This window comes from Rhyacophila brunnea, unplaced genomic scaffold (assembly GCF_057557595.1).
Source record: "Rhyacophila brunnea isolate RB1 unplaced genomic scaffold, BYU_Rbru_1.0 scaffold_1, whole genome shotgun sequence".
NCBI lineage: Eukaryota > Metazoa > Arthropoda > Insecta > Trichoptera > Rhyacophilidae > Rhyacophila > Rhyacophila brunnea.
This window is the reverse complement of record NW_028232751.1, coordinates 46,291,957-46,306,734: the sequence shown is the minus strand read 5'-3', so window position 1 is coordinate 46,306,734 and position 14,778 is coordinate 46,291,957. Positions and strand designations below refer to the sequence as shown.

At 33.7% G+C, this 14,778-nt stretch overlaps 1 protein-coding gene across 4 annotated transcripts in view; it reads right to left on the bottom strand.

The window, feature by feature from the left end:
- Positions 1–14,778, bottom strand: part of LOC147079868 (polypeptide N-acetylgalactosaminyltransferase 35A-like) — a 51,315-nt gene that overhangs the window by 12,035 nt on the left and 24,502 nt on the right. For 3 of the 4 annotated variants that reach the window (XM_085945225.1, XM_085945232.1, XM_085945239.1), the window contains exons 4-9: positions 12,948–13,076; positions 12,281–12,416; positions 10,848–11,205; positions 9,150–9,387; positions 7,218–7,363; positions 1,245–1,397 (exon numbers count right to left, since the gene is read on the bottom strand). In XM_085945225.1, the coding sequence (XP_085801351.1) occupies positions 1,245–1,397; positions 7,218–7,363; positions 9,150–9,387; positions 10,848–11,205; positions 12,281–12,416; positions 12,948–13,076 (1,160 nt within the window). The remainder of the gene's footprint in view (positions 1–1,244; positions 1,398–7,217; positions 7,364–9,149; positions 9,388–10,847; positions 11,206–12,280; positions 12,417–12,947; positions 13,077–14,778) is intronic. The other variant, XM_085945248.1, reaches the window with a different exon arrangement.

The window sequence follows — 14,778 nt, the reverse complement described above, 5'->3', positions numbered from 1 at the left end:
ATGGTAGAAGAAAGATTAAATAGAATGGCCATTTTGCATATAGAGCAAGAAATTTTAAACCGAATTGACACTGCCAAAATAATTGACGAATGTGCAAGAAATAAATCAAGACCAAAATTTATTTAAAAAATATGTTTTTTTTATTTTATTTCAATTACCTTTGTTATATTTTATGTTAAAAAATGAATGAGAGTTTCTATGTATAAAACTTTTTTTTTTCAAACTTGAATTTGGGGGCCCCGAAATTTTTAACGCTCAGGGCCTCTGCTTGACTTGATCCACCCCTGGTATAGATAGATAAATGCTGAAAGGGAAGGCAAAAGAAAAGAATCTAGATCATATATTCACACGATTATAATATTGTTTCAGTGAATCGATAAAATACGTAACATTAGTGAAATCATGGTTTATTTTACCAACGTCATTAGTGTGTATTTTTGATGTCAATTTCATTCTAATAAAAATAACTATAGTTATAATAATTAGCAAAGTAAAATAATTCGTGTATCGATATTGTTCAAGTATACCCTACATAAAACAAATTTAAACATTACCCCTGTGTACTATCTCCGCCCCACACGGGGTTTCAACTCAACTCGGTTACAAAAATAACGATTTTGAATTTCAAATCAAATTATATCCTAAAAAATATTGTAATTTGTGACAAAATGAAGTTTAATTATAAAAATGAAATAATTATGCTACAAAAATATTAAACTCATATTAATAAATACTTACAGAAAAATAAAGTTCATCAAAAAAGTGGCCGAAAATTTACTTTTAGTTGATTTTGCAGCACATTGGTTATATCATCACAACCGCTTGTCACACAGCCTTGGCATGTACCAACAGGTCAGTGCACTTGTTAAACAAGTTCAAACTGCAATATTGCTATATTCATAACAGTTATACATTTTGAGATATCGTCCTTGTGTCAACTCACCTTTGTGTCAACCCACGTCGGTCTCCACTACTGACGTACAAGTACGTCTACACTCCTGCATATGAAAATCGCGCAAACGTACATGTAACATACTCTTGGAAAGATTAACTCACGACTCTTCCAATATATAGCATTAAGATAATTACACTTTGATATGCTTTATGCGTTATGATATGGCCACTCGGAATGAGGACATACAGTAAAACGTTAATTTGAAATCGACGGAGACCAAAAATTATGAAAAAAACCTATTACGAAATAGACAATATATATATATATAAAAAAAAAAAAATTTACATACCACATAAGAGTCCATCCAAACATGCGCCAACCTCATTGAATTATGAAGCATAGAGTCAGTACCGTCAGGGGAGCCATATGGGCGCCTTTTTCTAAACACGTGTCCAACTCTGCTACAAGGTAATATCTCCAGTTCGCCACCGCACATCCAAATCTATAACCATAAAAAACCATTAAGCAACATTAATAATAAATTCAGGTAGACTCATAGATAACAGACGTATATAATATATACATCCAGATACCAATTCTGCGTCCTTTCACCGAATCGACAAATGTGCGTCCACCGGAAGGAGCTCACTTTCTTTATTTTTTTTTATGAATATACAATATTGTTGAGGCACAATGGCCATCTGGTATTTAGATTCTCGAAAAACATGACTATACATATACGCTTATTTTAGAAACCACTATCATTTCGGAAACCTTTCAAACAACTATCAATGCCACTTCCTGGGTATTTATTATTTTATGTTCTAACGCCAAAGTTACGTCCAGCGTATATTTGTTTTATCCATTCTTACGCCAATGTGAACTCCTACAACGTTGCAATATAAAGTTATTATAATATTGGCTGATACTTACTAGTCGTCTCGCTTTTATTATGACGATAGAAAGAACAAGATTTAATATGTCAACGTTCGCCGATATTACCACTGAGTCTGTCTACATGTGACTAGGTTAATCACTAATAAATGCTTCCTACAACTGTGGGAAAATTCCTGTATGCTATTTAAAAATTAAAGCCAACGGAGTACCTACATAATTATAGTTTATGCATATAATTTAACAATGCTGACAAAGAATTAACAAAAAAACTATTTGTTTTATTAATTATTGTACTGTACAACTTTATTGTAAATAATTTCCTACCTACTCGTATATAATATTATTACAAAATCGTTTATATGTATTATTCGTACGATATTATTATCATGTAAACACCTTTATTAGCCGAACGTATGAAGCATGGGATCCCGAAATCCCGATTAAAATGCACCAGACAAAATGAAAATTCTCAAAACATTGTATAATAGTCTAGTCAAATAGACTTTGAACATCTAGACAATTCATCAGATAGCTCTATAGCTGAAAATTTATACAGATCTTTAAATCATCTGCTCTCCTTAGCCCAAATACGGGAGACTGTTATCTCAATTTAGCAAAAACTAGGCGTTAAAGGCTAGTGATCCCAGTCCTGTTTTTTTGTGAACATTCTTTATTTGTATTAATTTAATTTAATAAAACAAAAAAAAAATAATACGTATTCCACTTTTAATTTGTGTAATTTGTGTAATTATTGTTGATTAACATTTTTAAATACTCTTTTCTGATTATACTATTAGGTAAAACGGACAAAAGTTGTTTATTTACCTTAGTTATCAGTCATTTATAAAGAAAAGATATGTTAAGTGAATTGAATTAAGTGAATAAACATTTTCACACAATTGAAAATTTCTGTATCGGAAAAATTAAAAACATTTTGTGATAGCAAATTTTGTGTGTTCGATTTTTTGTGATTATTTTAAAATGGATATCCCTGCTAATTTGTGCGATGAAATGGGAGAAGCAATTCATGATCCTGATTCAGATTATGAGTTGAGTGAAAATGAGTACTACGATGATTCAGATACTTCCAGTGCCCCATCAGAAAGTGCTACTGCCGCGGCCTCTAATTCAAATGTAAATCGTAATGTTGACGATCTGTCTTCGTGGACTTCTGGAGCTTTCATACCGGTTGTTCACGAATTTGATGATTTCTTTTCTGGAGTTAGCCCGCACACAAATTTATCAGATAGCTCTAAGAAATAGATTTTTTTGAACATTTTTTGAATTCAAATATAATGGACAGAATCATAATCGAAACAAATAACTATTATACAGAAGACATTAGAAGACAAGAACCATCGCCGAAATCACGAATGCATAAGTGGGTCAACACAGACGTCCAGGAAATGTACATATTTTTTTGCTGTAAATATGTTGATGACTAGAAATCGTCACATCACAATAGAGGAACATTAGTCAACCGATCTACTCTTATCCAGCCAAATTTTCGGGAAAGCAATGCCAAGAGACAGATATACTTTGCTTTTGAGGATGTTGCACTTTTCGGATACCAATACTAAATTCCTGGAGATAAATTACATAAAATTAAAATTCTGATCGACCATTGCCAAGAAATATTCAAAAAAACAATGATGTCGCACGAGAACTTATGCATCGACGAAAGCATAATTGTTTTCAAAGGTAGATTGCTGTTTAAACAGTACATTCCTTCAAAACGCCACCGTTTCGGCATAAAAATGTTCGTTTTTTGCGATGTGATGACTGGGTACATATTAGATTTCATAATATATTGCGGGGAAGGAACAGATATTGTCGATCAGCAAGGACTTGGCATTTCGGGAGCTGTGGTAATGACATTAATGAACGAATATTTTGGTAAAGGTCATACTATGTGGACTGACAACTGGTATTCAAGCCCAGACATATTTAAACACCTTCATGATAACAAAACAAATGCTTGCGAAAGTCTGAAAAAAATCGAAGATGCCAACATTTAGGAAGTTCAAGAAAGGAGAAGTGGAGTCAAAAAATAGTAGCTCGCTATTGGTTATAAAATGGCAAGACCGGCGAGAAGTCCATATGTTGACCACATTGCACAATGATTCATTTACACCCACAGGAAAATTCAATAGGCAGACCGGAGAGCCTATACAGAAACCTACATATCGTCGCTGTAGGATTGGTTTCCCGAATAGACCAAATGTTCAGGAGACGAAAAACAAATTTCATAATCCTATATTTAAAAATATGGAGATATTTAAATTGTTATTTTTACAGCATATGAATGATGTATTCATTAACATTACAAAGTAATTTAAAGAAAAAGATGGTTCTCGTCCAATTAGATACAAAAAAACATTCTGCATTAAGAGGTCGATTTCGACAAAAATGGATATTCGGGAAACCAATCCTATAGCGACGATATGTTATCCAATATAACAAATGTATGGGATCTGTAGATAAAGCTAATATGATGTTAAGTACGCTAAGCCGTATGCGTAAATCAATAAAATGGTACAAAAGGGTGGCTTTCCATATCATAGATTTATTTTTATTAAATTCATATATTCTGTTTAGTACTATCACAGGCAAAAAAACAGGTCTAGTATATTTTCAGCTAAAAGTAATCAGGCAAATATTTGAAAAATATCAAGTTCCAGCCACATCCCGCGCACAGCAACCCGTCGACCATCCACTGCGCTTATCAGCTAGAGCGATGGCAAAGCATTTACCGGACATGATTCCTCCCGCAAATAAACGGATAAATCCTTGCAGAGTTTGTCATCTTTGTGCGAATACAAAAAAAAAACTGAAAACCAAAAAATATTCCAGATACATGTGTTCCGAGTGTAACGTGCCATTATGCGTCTATCCGTGCTTTAGAGAATACCATGAAAAGGTGAACTATTAAAATATGTAAGTGTTTCAAAAATACTAAAATGACCTACCTACATCTCAGACGATGTTGAAATTTATATATATATTAATAAAATTCGAAACTATGTGGATTATGTGTTCTGTTTAGTGAATAGTGTCTTGTCATGTTATCAAAATAAACCATTAATATTATCAAGTGGGGTGTAAAAAAGGATTTCTCATAATTTATTAAGTGGTCTGAGATTACGTTTGCATTAACTTAAAAGTGCTAAGCATCATTCTGTCATCGACGCACTCGTCCGGAGCCGACACGTCAACAAAATGGTGACTGAAACGTAAGTCACATGCTTTTTGTATAACGCGGCTTGTTCGTCATTCTTTATCATAATCAGGGCACGAATGTTTATTTTTAAGGTCGTTAAAAATATTACGACTGTTCATAATCACCGTTGAACACTTAAAATATTTTTGATGACTGTATTTGTACATGTTTGATTGACATTTATTGTGATTTATCAATACTTAAAATCATGACGTGCTCTATTGTATTAACCCTTTCCCGGCGACCGTATTCCAGTAGGATACGGCTAGTACGTAACACATGGGCGACCGTATAGCAGTCAGATATGCAAACCTTGACCTGTGGATAACGCAAGAAATATTTTTCATGCGGCATTGAGAATTTTATTAAAAAATAGCCCGATCCATCCGCCTATTTCCACCTATATAACTTTGTCAAAAATATGTTGTTTTAATTTCATAATCATCGATCTTTCGAACCCTCTCGATCTATTGAGATTCGCCGGTACGATTGCATCAGTTCAAATCTACGCGGTATTTTACAGCGCCTGCGCACTAGGCATACAAAATATTTTCATTCGAGTTGAGTGTGCGCCAAGTGATTTACCTTGTAAAGTTGAATATTCACCGCGATCTTTACAACACCATGTTTGCGGGAATAAAAGACAACCAAAAAACCGAACCGAAAACAATAAATAATGTGTCGTCGAAATATTTCTAAATATGTACTTGAACTTGTATTCTGGATTATGTCATTTATTTTTATTACTCATGGTCATGTGTCACTCCAATTGTTTGAAAGTCATAAATCGAGCTCATTATTGAAAGTCGTAAATATTTGTAAAGATGCGTCCACACGGAATGAAAAAATATAATATATTATTATATTTTAGTTAGGACGATTGCGAGTATTACCAATAAATTACGAATTACTATGAAGGAATATATAAAACGTATAAATAAACGTAAGTATAAAAAAAAAAACACGGGTATACAACATAATATAAAATATAAATCATGGAATATTGACTTTTCAACTATATTACATTATTATCTTTGCATGCAATTTAATGTTTATAAAATTTTAAAACCTCACGCAAAAAATGTTTTTATGGCACGCAGATTTTACAAAATAAATATTGTTTTTTTTATAAAACATAAAACGACAATCACTAACATAACACAATGCTCAATAAAACTGAAAAGTTTAATCTAGTAAAAATCCAAATTTCAGTCAAAAAATAACAAAAGAAATTATTATAATATTTCAACCAGTGTGGACTCAACTTTACGCGAACCATAAAACATGTAATAATATGCGACACACACATAAAAGCTATTATTTTCAATATTTTTAATGGCATTTTTAAGTGTTTCTAACATGAGTAAAATATTATAGTGAGTGATATATTAATTTTCATGGGCGCACAAGCGTGTCTACGTCATCAAACATGGCTCCGTGATTTTTCAGTTCAAGGGACTATCGATGATTTTATTGAAGTAAACACAGCTAAATTCAACAATCGATTCTATTTTTTAGTGTGGCACTTCGAACCTTATGTATCTAGGCATGATAACAGTTATACATGGATTTACTTGCACCAATAGTGTGTATTTTAAAATATCGCGATAATAACTGTTTACACGTAGAAGTACCGACTGTCTCGCCAATCTCATTCTTCAAGAGTAAGCGAGACGCGGTGTTATCGTTATTTGGTACTTGACAGGTCTTGTAAATCAGTTAACCTCAAAATCGGTCTCAGCGTGCGGGGTAGTTCATTTTTTTTACCGGCAGGTTTGCTACTATCGTTCTAATGCGCAGGCGCAGATGTTGCACAGTCCAATTGTTGCACGAAAATTCAGAAGCTTCTGAACTTTTCTGATTCATACATGCAATCTTATAATTTGCACGATAATACGTGTTTACACTCGATAATACGTACTGTCAGCAGTAAATCTATGCACGTGTAAACGTGATATTATTCAAGTACTCCAAAAGTAAATCCAGATGTAATTTTTTGTCTGGATGTGAGAGTGATGTGTGATTAGATGGATCATGAACGAATCATATCCCATCGAGAACATAATATCTCAGCGATGTATTTTATCTAGCTTCACATTATTCCTTAATAAATTTATGTTATTGCTTGTTATGAATTAGAGAGATAGTATTAATATCGAGCAGGTATAGAAAAATCGAATTCGAATGAAACTGTGGAACACTCACCCTGAAAGACATCTCAAGATTTTCTCCTCCCCATGTGTCCATCAGAGGATCATACTTTCCCATCTTGTTGAAATATTCTCTGTAGATGGCAAACAATCCTCCGGCCATGGTGGGCGTTTTTATCGGCTTTACAAAGTCTTCCTTGTCTGTAAGTAAATACAATTAAAAATATACTGACATATAAACATTTACACAACACAATACTTTAATAAGTAGACTGAAGTAGCATGAAATTTTTTAAGCTTCGGATGGGTCTGCCTATTTTCAGTCAGTTGCGAGAGTAAATTGTTAAAATTACTTTCAATATGAAATATTAAATTACTTTCAATATAAATTGCGCATTACTCTAACATTGCATCTACTTCACTGTTTAAATAATAACCATCACTGCTGTCACCCGACTCCATGTCATTATCCATATTATGTGTGTATATTCCTAAATCACTTGCCGTTTAAGAATCTTCAATTTATGAGTGTAATTAAGGAATAATCAAACAAGAATTTTGTAATTAACTATTTCTTTTATTCAACGAATAATTCACAAGATTTAAGAATATAACATTCTAATTATTGAACATACATAATTTTGAAAAACAGTTTCTGAGAAAACATATTATAAACAATAGAAAAAATCTTTTTTTGAAAAAAGTAAGCCACCCCGGCAGGGAATCGAACCCTGCATCTCCTGGGTCTACGCCACATCCGTGCATTACCTCTATGCTACGCAGTGACATACTAATTGCGACAAATTTTAACTATTGGTCATTTTTAATACCCACTCATCAGCGCTCTTCCAAATCAAGCTACTTTGGCAATCGATTTTTGTTTATTAAATCAAAGTAGATACCTATTACTTCAAGTTGCAATTTCAAGTAAGTTACATCATAAAAAAATATTGGAGAAATCCACGACGTCGGTTAGTACAAACTAAAAACAATTTCTCGCACTTTTCCTTATAAAGGTTTTTTGTAATGCCCCAATCCAGATCGAGTAACGTGTAAAACAGGCTTTTCACGAACAGGCACCGACGTTTACACGACAAAGGTTAAGGATGTACTAATTATCCCCACCCACTGCGCATGAAAGGACATGTACTTCTGCGCAAGTAGTTCATGCTTAAGTCATTTAGCTATAACTCTAATACATCTTCACATGATTCATTCTACCATGCAATCGATGACTTGATTCAGAAACTACACCAAATGAATATCAACTAATTTTTAATACTGTTGACCAAACTGGAAGCAACCAGACAGTTATGACAACCAACTTTAGTACACAATATACAATCTTTTGCATTACCTAAAGCAGCAATTTATACCTGAGTCAAACCTTGTAACATATGAAGGGTACAGGAGAAGAACATGACATGTTATGTCACACAAATGTCAAACTGTGATATCATTGATAAAGTCAATGATTTGTAAAGGGCGTCGGTTTTTGTCTGGCGTTGCTTATAGTGCTCATCCATTCATCCAGCGTTTCACGGGAGAAACTTTTGGTTTATGATTGCTATGCACTACAAAGAGTGTCAAGTCTGACGTGAATCTAGACACTATACAATACATGTTTTTACCCTGAACGAAATGGACATTTCTTGTTTTTAGCCCATATGATAAATTTCAATGCTCTATAATGCTTTGACTATAACTGTTAATGCCGAAATTAAAATACCGTCTTGTAGTACTCGGTTCGATCTACGAGACTGCATTGCCAATTTTAAAAAAATCAAAAATTTGACATGTTTGATATCTTATCTTATTAATATGTTTTTTGTAAGTGGAAAGTATGGAAAAATTTCGCACAAAGGAATCTGCAATGTGAAATGACTCTCACCTAATTCAATCATTAGCCGTAGTAACCCTTTTTATTTTTATATCTAAAACTATAATGCGTATAGAAAGTTTTTCTTTGATTTTGATAGTTACTTACTCTGAAGCACACTTTTGGGTATGTTATCCCATTTAAAGTGTAGCCCCCAGTTGAAACCCCCTCGTACCAATGGGCTAGCTTTGTACTCAAATGTGTCCGCGTTAATGACGTCAATGACCGGAATGACCACTCGGTTTGAATATGCACTGTCGTATGTGAGGTTCTCCGATAGTCGTGTCACAAGAGGCTCCAGCCACTCCGTATTCACTTCGATGTGCGAATCTAAAAATACTATCACCTAAAACAAAATTAAAAAATTATACAACAGAAATAATCAAATTGTTTATGTGGTCCATTTACAATTTTTAGAATCATTTCAGAATTCCTATGGTCACGTCATTTAATTTTAAAGTTGATTTAAATAATGAAAACTTACTCCAACAGTTAATTCTAAATCCAAGTGGCCTTATTTCATAGATTTGTATGGAGAGTACTGAATCTAAACTTGAGTTAAAATTTAAATCCCAGAATTATTCTAATGTGTATACAGTAGAACCTCGATAATTCGAACGCCGTTAAATCGAAATTCGCTCTAAAACGCATATTTTTCCCAATTTTTACCCTCTAAAATTGTTTTATCCCACAAAAAGTTCGTTATAAATCGAAATATTCGTTATTTCGTAATTCGAAATGAATTTTGGTCTGCACGAGCAATTATTATTCGTATAAATCGAAATCTTTTTTTTTTACATAAAATATTTTGAAATACATACATATTCTCGCCAGCTGTGGGCGAATCAGTGATTACTACATTTAGGCACCGTCCCGTCCAGCGTCGGCGTGTTAGTCAGAGCGTTTGAGCTGCGCGTGCCGCTCAACGCTTCGAAGAACGCGCCTATGCTGGACGGGGCCTTATAGCGATGACGCATCGACGAAAGTTTCGGGATTATGTTTACCAATCCCGGGACTCATATGTATCAAAAATAGTTCGTGATCCCGGGATTGGAATCGCTACTTAAGACGATACATCAGTGAAACGGCAAATAATTTTCAACCGCGACGAATTTTTGGACTCGCTGGCATTCGAAGAGCGAACGTCGAGGTGTGAATACGTCAATTTGTTTCGTGATGGCGACGTGAGTATTAATTATTAAATCGTGTGAAGATGACTAAAAACGTTACCAAACTTGAAAAAGAAAACATGTCAATGAATATATTATTATTGTTACTAATAGAACAATAAACAGAACATTAAATGGAGGCATGTTGGATTTATATGACAAATTATATTTCGTTCGGCATGCGTCATTTGCACCCGCGACCCGCAATCCGCGCATCGCATAGCCACGATCTTTTTAGACTATGCCTCAACTGAGGTATAGCCTTAAGTGTAAAAATTCTCTTGTTTCTTGTTAATCTCACGTGTACCACAAATTGAATAATGCTGCTTTAAATGATTAAAGTCAAACCAATCGATACTCGTTGGTGGCTTAGTTGTAGAGTGGCCATTTAAAAATCCATACACCATGGATTATCAAAAAAAATGTATATTGTTTTTCAATGTGTTTAATCTACTACTTGAATCCAATTGGTTTGGCAAAAAGCAAACAACCATTTCTCGTAACAAAGGTCTGTTAATATAAACTCCATTATGTAAAAGCTCATATATGTACTTCATGAGATTGAATAAAGTAATTTACTTTTTTACAATAAATAGGTACATTATTTTATAGGTATTGAAAGAATTGGATACCTTACCTTAGCAGTGCTGTTTTCTGCACCAAATAATCTAGCCCTTATAAGTCCTTCTCTCTGTTTTGTCTTCAATAGTCTTATTTGTACTGACGGGTGAGAATTGATCCTGTTATATGTCTGAAAATCATTATCATCCGAATCCAATTGCTTGGATATATTTGAAATATGACTCTCAACATTCTCATGTAATAAATAAAGATCGCTATAATCATCAACTAATATAATTTCCTTCAGCAGGCGCTTGGGTGTACGGTCCAAAATTGACTGTACGGATCTAATTAATGTATGGAAATGTTCATTGTAGAAGCATATTATCACAGAAACGCTCGGCAAGTCTTCCGGGAAGTTTTTGAATTTACATCTGAAACATTGAAAAACATAAGAGATCTATAGTTCAATATGGATATAAAATAGTTTTACTATTAATTAAACAACAGATCAATAGTTGAGATAAACTATCATTTGCGGTCCTAAGTAGCAGACATCCAGGAGAAGTTTTATGACAACAACCATACATCTGACCGTTTTACTAGAAGAAAACTGACGTGTGGGAATGCGAATCTAGCTTTAGAGGATCTCAAAGAATGGGTAGGGTCAAGTACCAAAAACACGGAAATCTCTCGATGTACTTAAAACCATATAAATAAATGATGGTCCTTCGATAACCATGCCTGCAAATGCGGAAAAATACAAAACGTTGGACACATATTTTCTTGCAAGGTATGCTCACTAAAATGCAATTTCAACGAGATCCTACAAACTGAGGAATATGATGTTGCTTTTACTAACTTTTTTGGCCATTGACGAGTCAATGAGCAAGGAATTAACGGAAATGGGGACAATTTTAATAAGCTACTAGGTTCAAACTATTAGGATTTGTGCTCTGATTTTGCAATCACAGAGCCCAAAATTTCAATTCTTCCATCGTCTGATTTGATTGATTTTCAGTTTATACATGTATTTTATGGTGCTTTAAACTTCTTAGTCATTCCCTCATGACTGAGGATCGTGACCATCTTGGAATTTTATCTTTTGAGCGACCAAGACTAAGACTAAACTGATTCGAAGTTAAACTTAATATTTCGCAAATACGAAGATAGTGGCAAAAATTTCAGGCAGACACGGGCACAGGCATGAACTTTCCACTTAGTAATTTATAAATTACGTTTAGAATCATCAACAGATCAGAACAAAACAGAAAGTAAGAAACAATCGATGAAAATTGTATTAATTAATAATATTTTCAACCAACCGATCAAAATTGTGTCATTTAACAACAGTATAGGACAAACAGAATGATGTTAGTAAAAAAAAAACATAGCTCAATTTGTCAATTACCTTCTTTCAAAATTACTTTCGAAGCAGCCAATTTAAAATGTTGACTAAACCAAACACAAATAAAACAGATACCCATAAAACTATTTGATATTACTTACAATTCATTTCTAGTGTCTGGCAATGATCGCGAAAATGCAATACGCTGTGATGCAAGTACATTGAAAGCGTATGTTTTATATCCTTTATCCCTGATCATTTTATCTTCCGCCGTTCTAATGAAGCCAAACCCAGCATCTGAAAATTTAAAAAAAAGGTATAGATAAAATCAATAAAACTTAATTAAATGCACAAATTATAAATGGCGTTGTTAGAAACAAAATAGCTATCGCCTTAAAAAAACAACCTGTAAAATTTTATATAACTTCTATTATCATTTTATAAAACGGAATTCTGCCAAGTATCCTAACTCAATTAATTATTTATTAAAAATTCTCTCATTTAATCTTGATTTATTAAAATAACTTCAAAAAGTGCACCCTACTTTAAAACATTTATTTATCAATGAGTATAATAAAGTTAACGAGGTGTATTAGCAATCAGGTGTTTTCTTTATAAACTTGTCAGAGATAGTTGAATACCACCCTTTTACGTATTCGAGGTGACGGGGAGCAGAGGAGAGAGCAGCGACTGCATGGAAGCGCACCGTTATTACATAATCAACAAAAATCTAAATTTTAAGAAATTTACGAAACTGCAAATTGTGCGAAAGTAGAACGTTCGAAAGCCGTGGGCCGCCTGTAATACAGCATAACAAATATAATCTACCTGATTTGTCAAAGAGTCCATTGCTTTTATCGATTGGAGTTTTCCGGAGCGAGTATCTTTGTCCGAGTCGATTTAAATCAGTGTCAATTAAGGCAGCTTGAGATACACTGTGTGTGGTGTGACTTGCTTCTGAAAGTTAATAAAAACAATAATGTGAATGTGAAATCAGCATCGACCAAAGTACAAATTATATGACTAAAACCACATACCAACAGGAGGGCGATTCCCGACTGAAGCATTATGAAGCACAAGTGACCAGTTGCGCAAACATTTACACAACATACTTCAACTGTAGCATATTAAAAGTCAACCGCTGGGTGTCACTAGGCCATGCTTTGGTAGTACACATACTTTGACGGTAGGGGCGCTCGCAACTCTCCGTTTGAAATAATAAACGTCAGATTTCGTATCGTCCGTAATATTGGAGAAAGCTGTTGATCTATTGTTTTACATTTACCACATATTACCGCTAAAATTATTATTTCGTGTTTCAATTCTCATTTAAGGATGTATTTATTGTGATTTTGTAATACAGAAACACACATGTTTGTTTGCAAAATACAACGGAAATTCCGTGTTGTAATCTTGTTGTAATATTGTTATATTGGAGACGTAACTAGCGTGTTTAAAAATTAATTGGTTACGTACTTCAACAATGAATGATTTAATCATGCATCGTTAACGGTAAGTACTGATTAAATATGAAGTCATTACCAAAATGGATAAAAATGTTATTTAATTTCATGACATTGACAATAGTGCCGTCTTGACATGTTTACTTTCTATCTTACTCTAACGCATGGACATGAGGTATAAGCATGTTGAATGCTTTCTCACTCGCACTTATATGCCGTTTACCCGTTTCACTCGAAGCTCTGTACACATAATATCTCCTGTAAAACTAAACATTTTACGAGCTTCAGTTGAAGCGATTCGGTGACGTTTTTTGCACTGCTTCATTCGGGAATCGCCGTCCTGGCCTGATCGTAAAATGTAATTTTTAATCTTGCTGTCAAGCTGTGGGCTTCTAGAATAAAATAATATCTAAATTGTCCAGCTTGATCCATGTCAACAATTGGGAGTGAAAGTTTAGTTGAAGGTTTTAAGTTCACCCGCTGACAGTACGCGCCACACTCTTTTAATGCTGTCAATTTTACTTTGCATTCAGAGTGATCAGTCATCTAACTTCATTATGTTATCAGACAATAGTAATACAAAACAAAAATAATATTTTAGTAAACAGAATCAGTTACATATTACTTTACTTATTCAAATACAAAATCTAAAAGTTTGTGATTTTTTGAATCAATTTGAATCAATAAAATGTGTATCAAAGGCGCGGCGCAGTGGAGTCACCAATCTGACCAATAGATATATTTTGGTTTACTTATAATATTTAACTCTAGGAAACAGAACCTATCTCATGAATCAATCAAAATAAGAGTTAAGACAATCGAATTGGTATCTGAGTCGATGGATTTACTTGTTATTTAAAGTTGACAATTGCTCACAACGATCGACGCAAGTTATCAATCAAGTCTACTCATGTAATTAGAGCATTAGTAATAACACACACGATGGCCAAGCGTCGTGGGTCCCAGGTTTGAATCCTGGATCTGGCAAGTACACATATTGTTTTTCAATTTGCAAGTGGCTGACATCCATTTCTCGTAAAAACAAAATCTGTTAATACAAACCTCCACTCTATGCCCATATGATCTTATTACGATCGGACATGGTCGAAGAAAAAAAAAGTAATAAATCCCTTTTTTAATTTACTATTTCTTTTATTCAACAAATAATTCACAAGATTTCACCTATTTTATGCCGC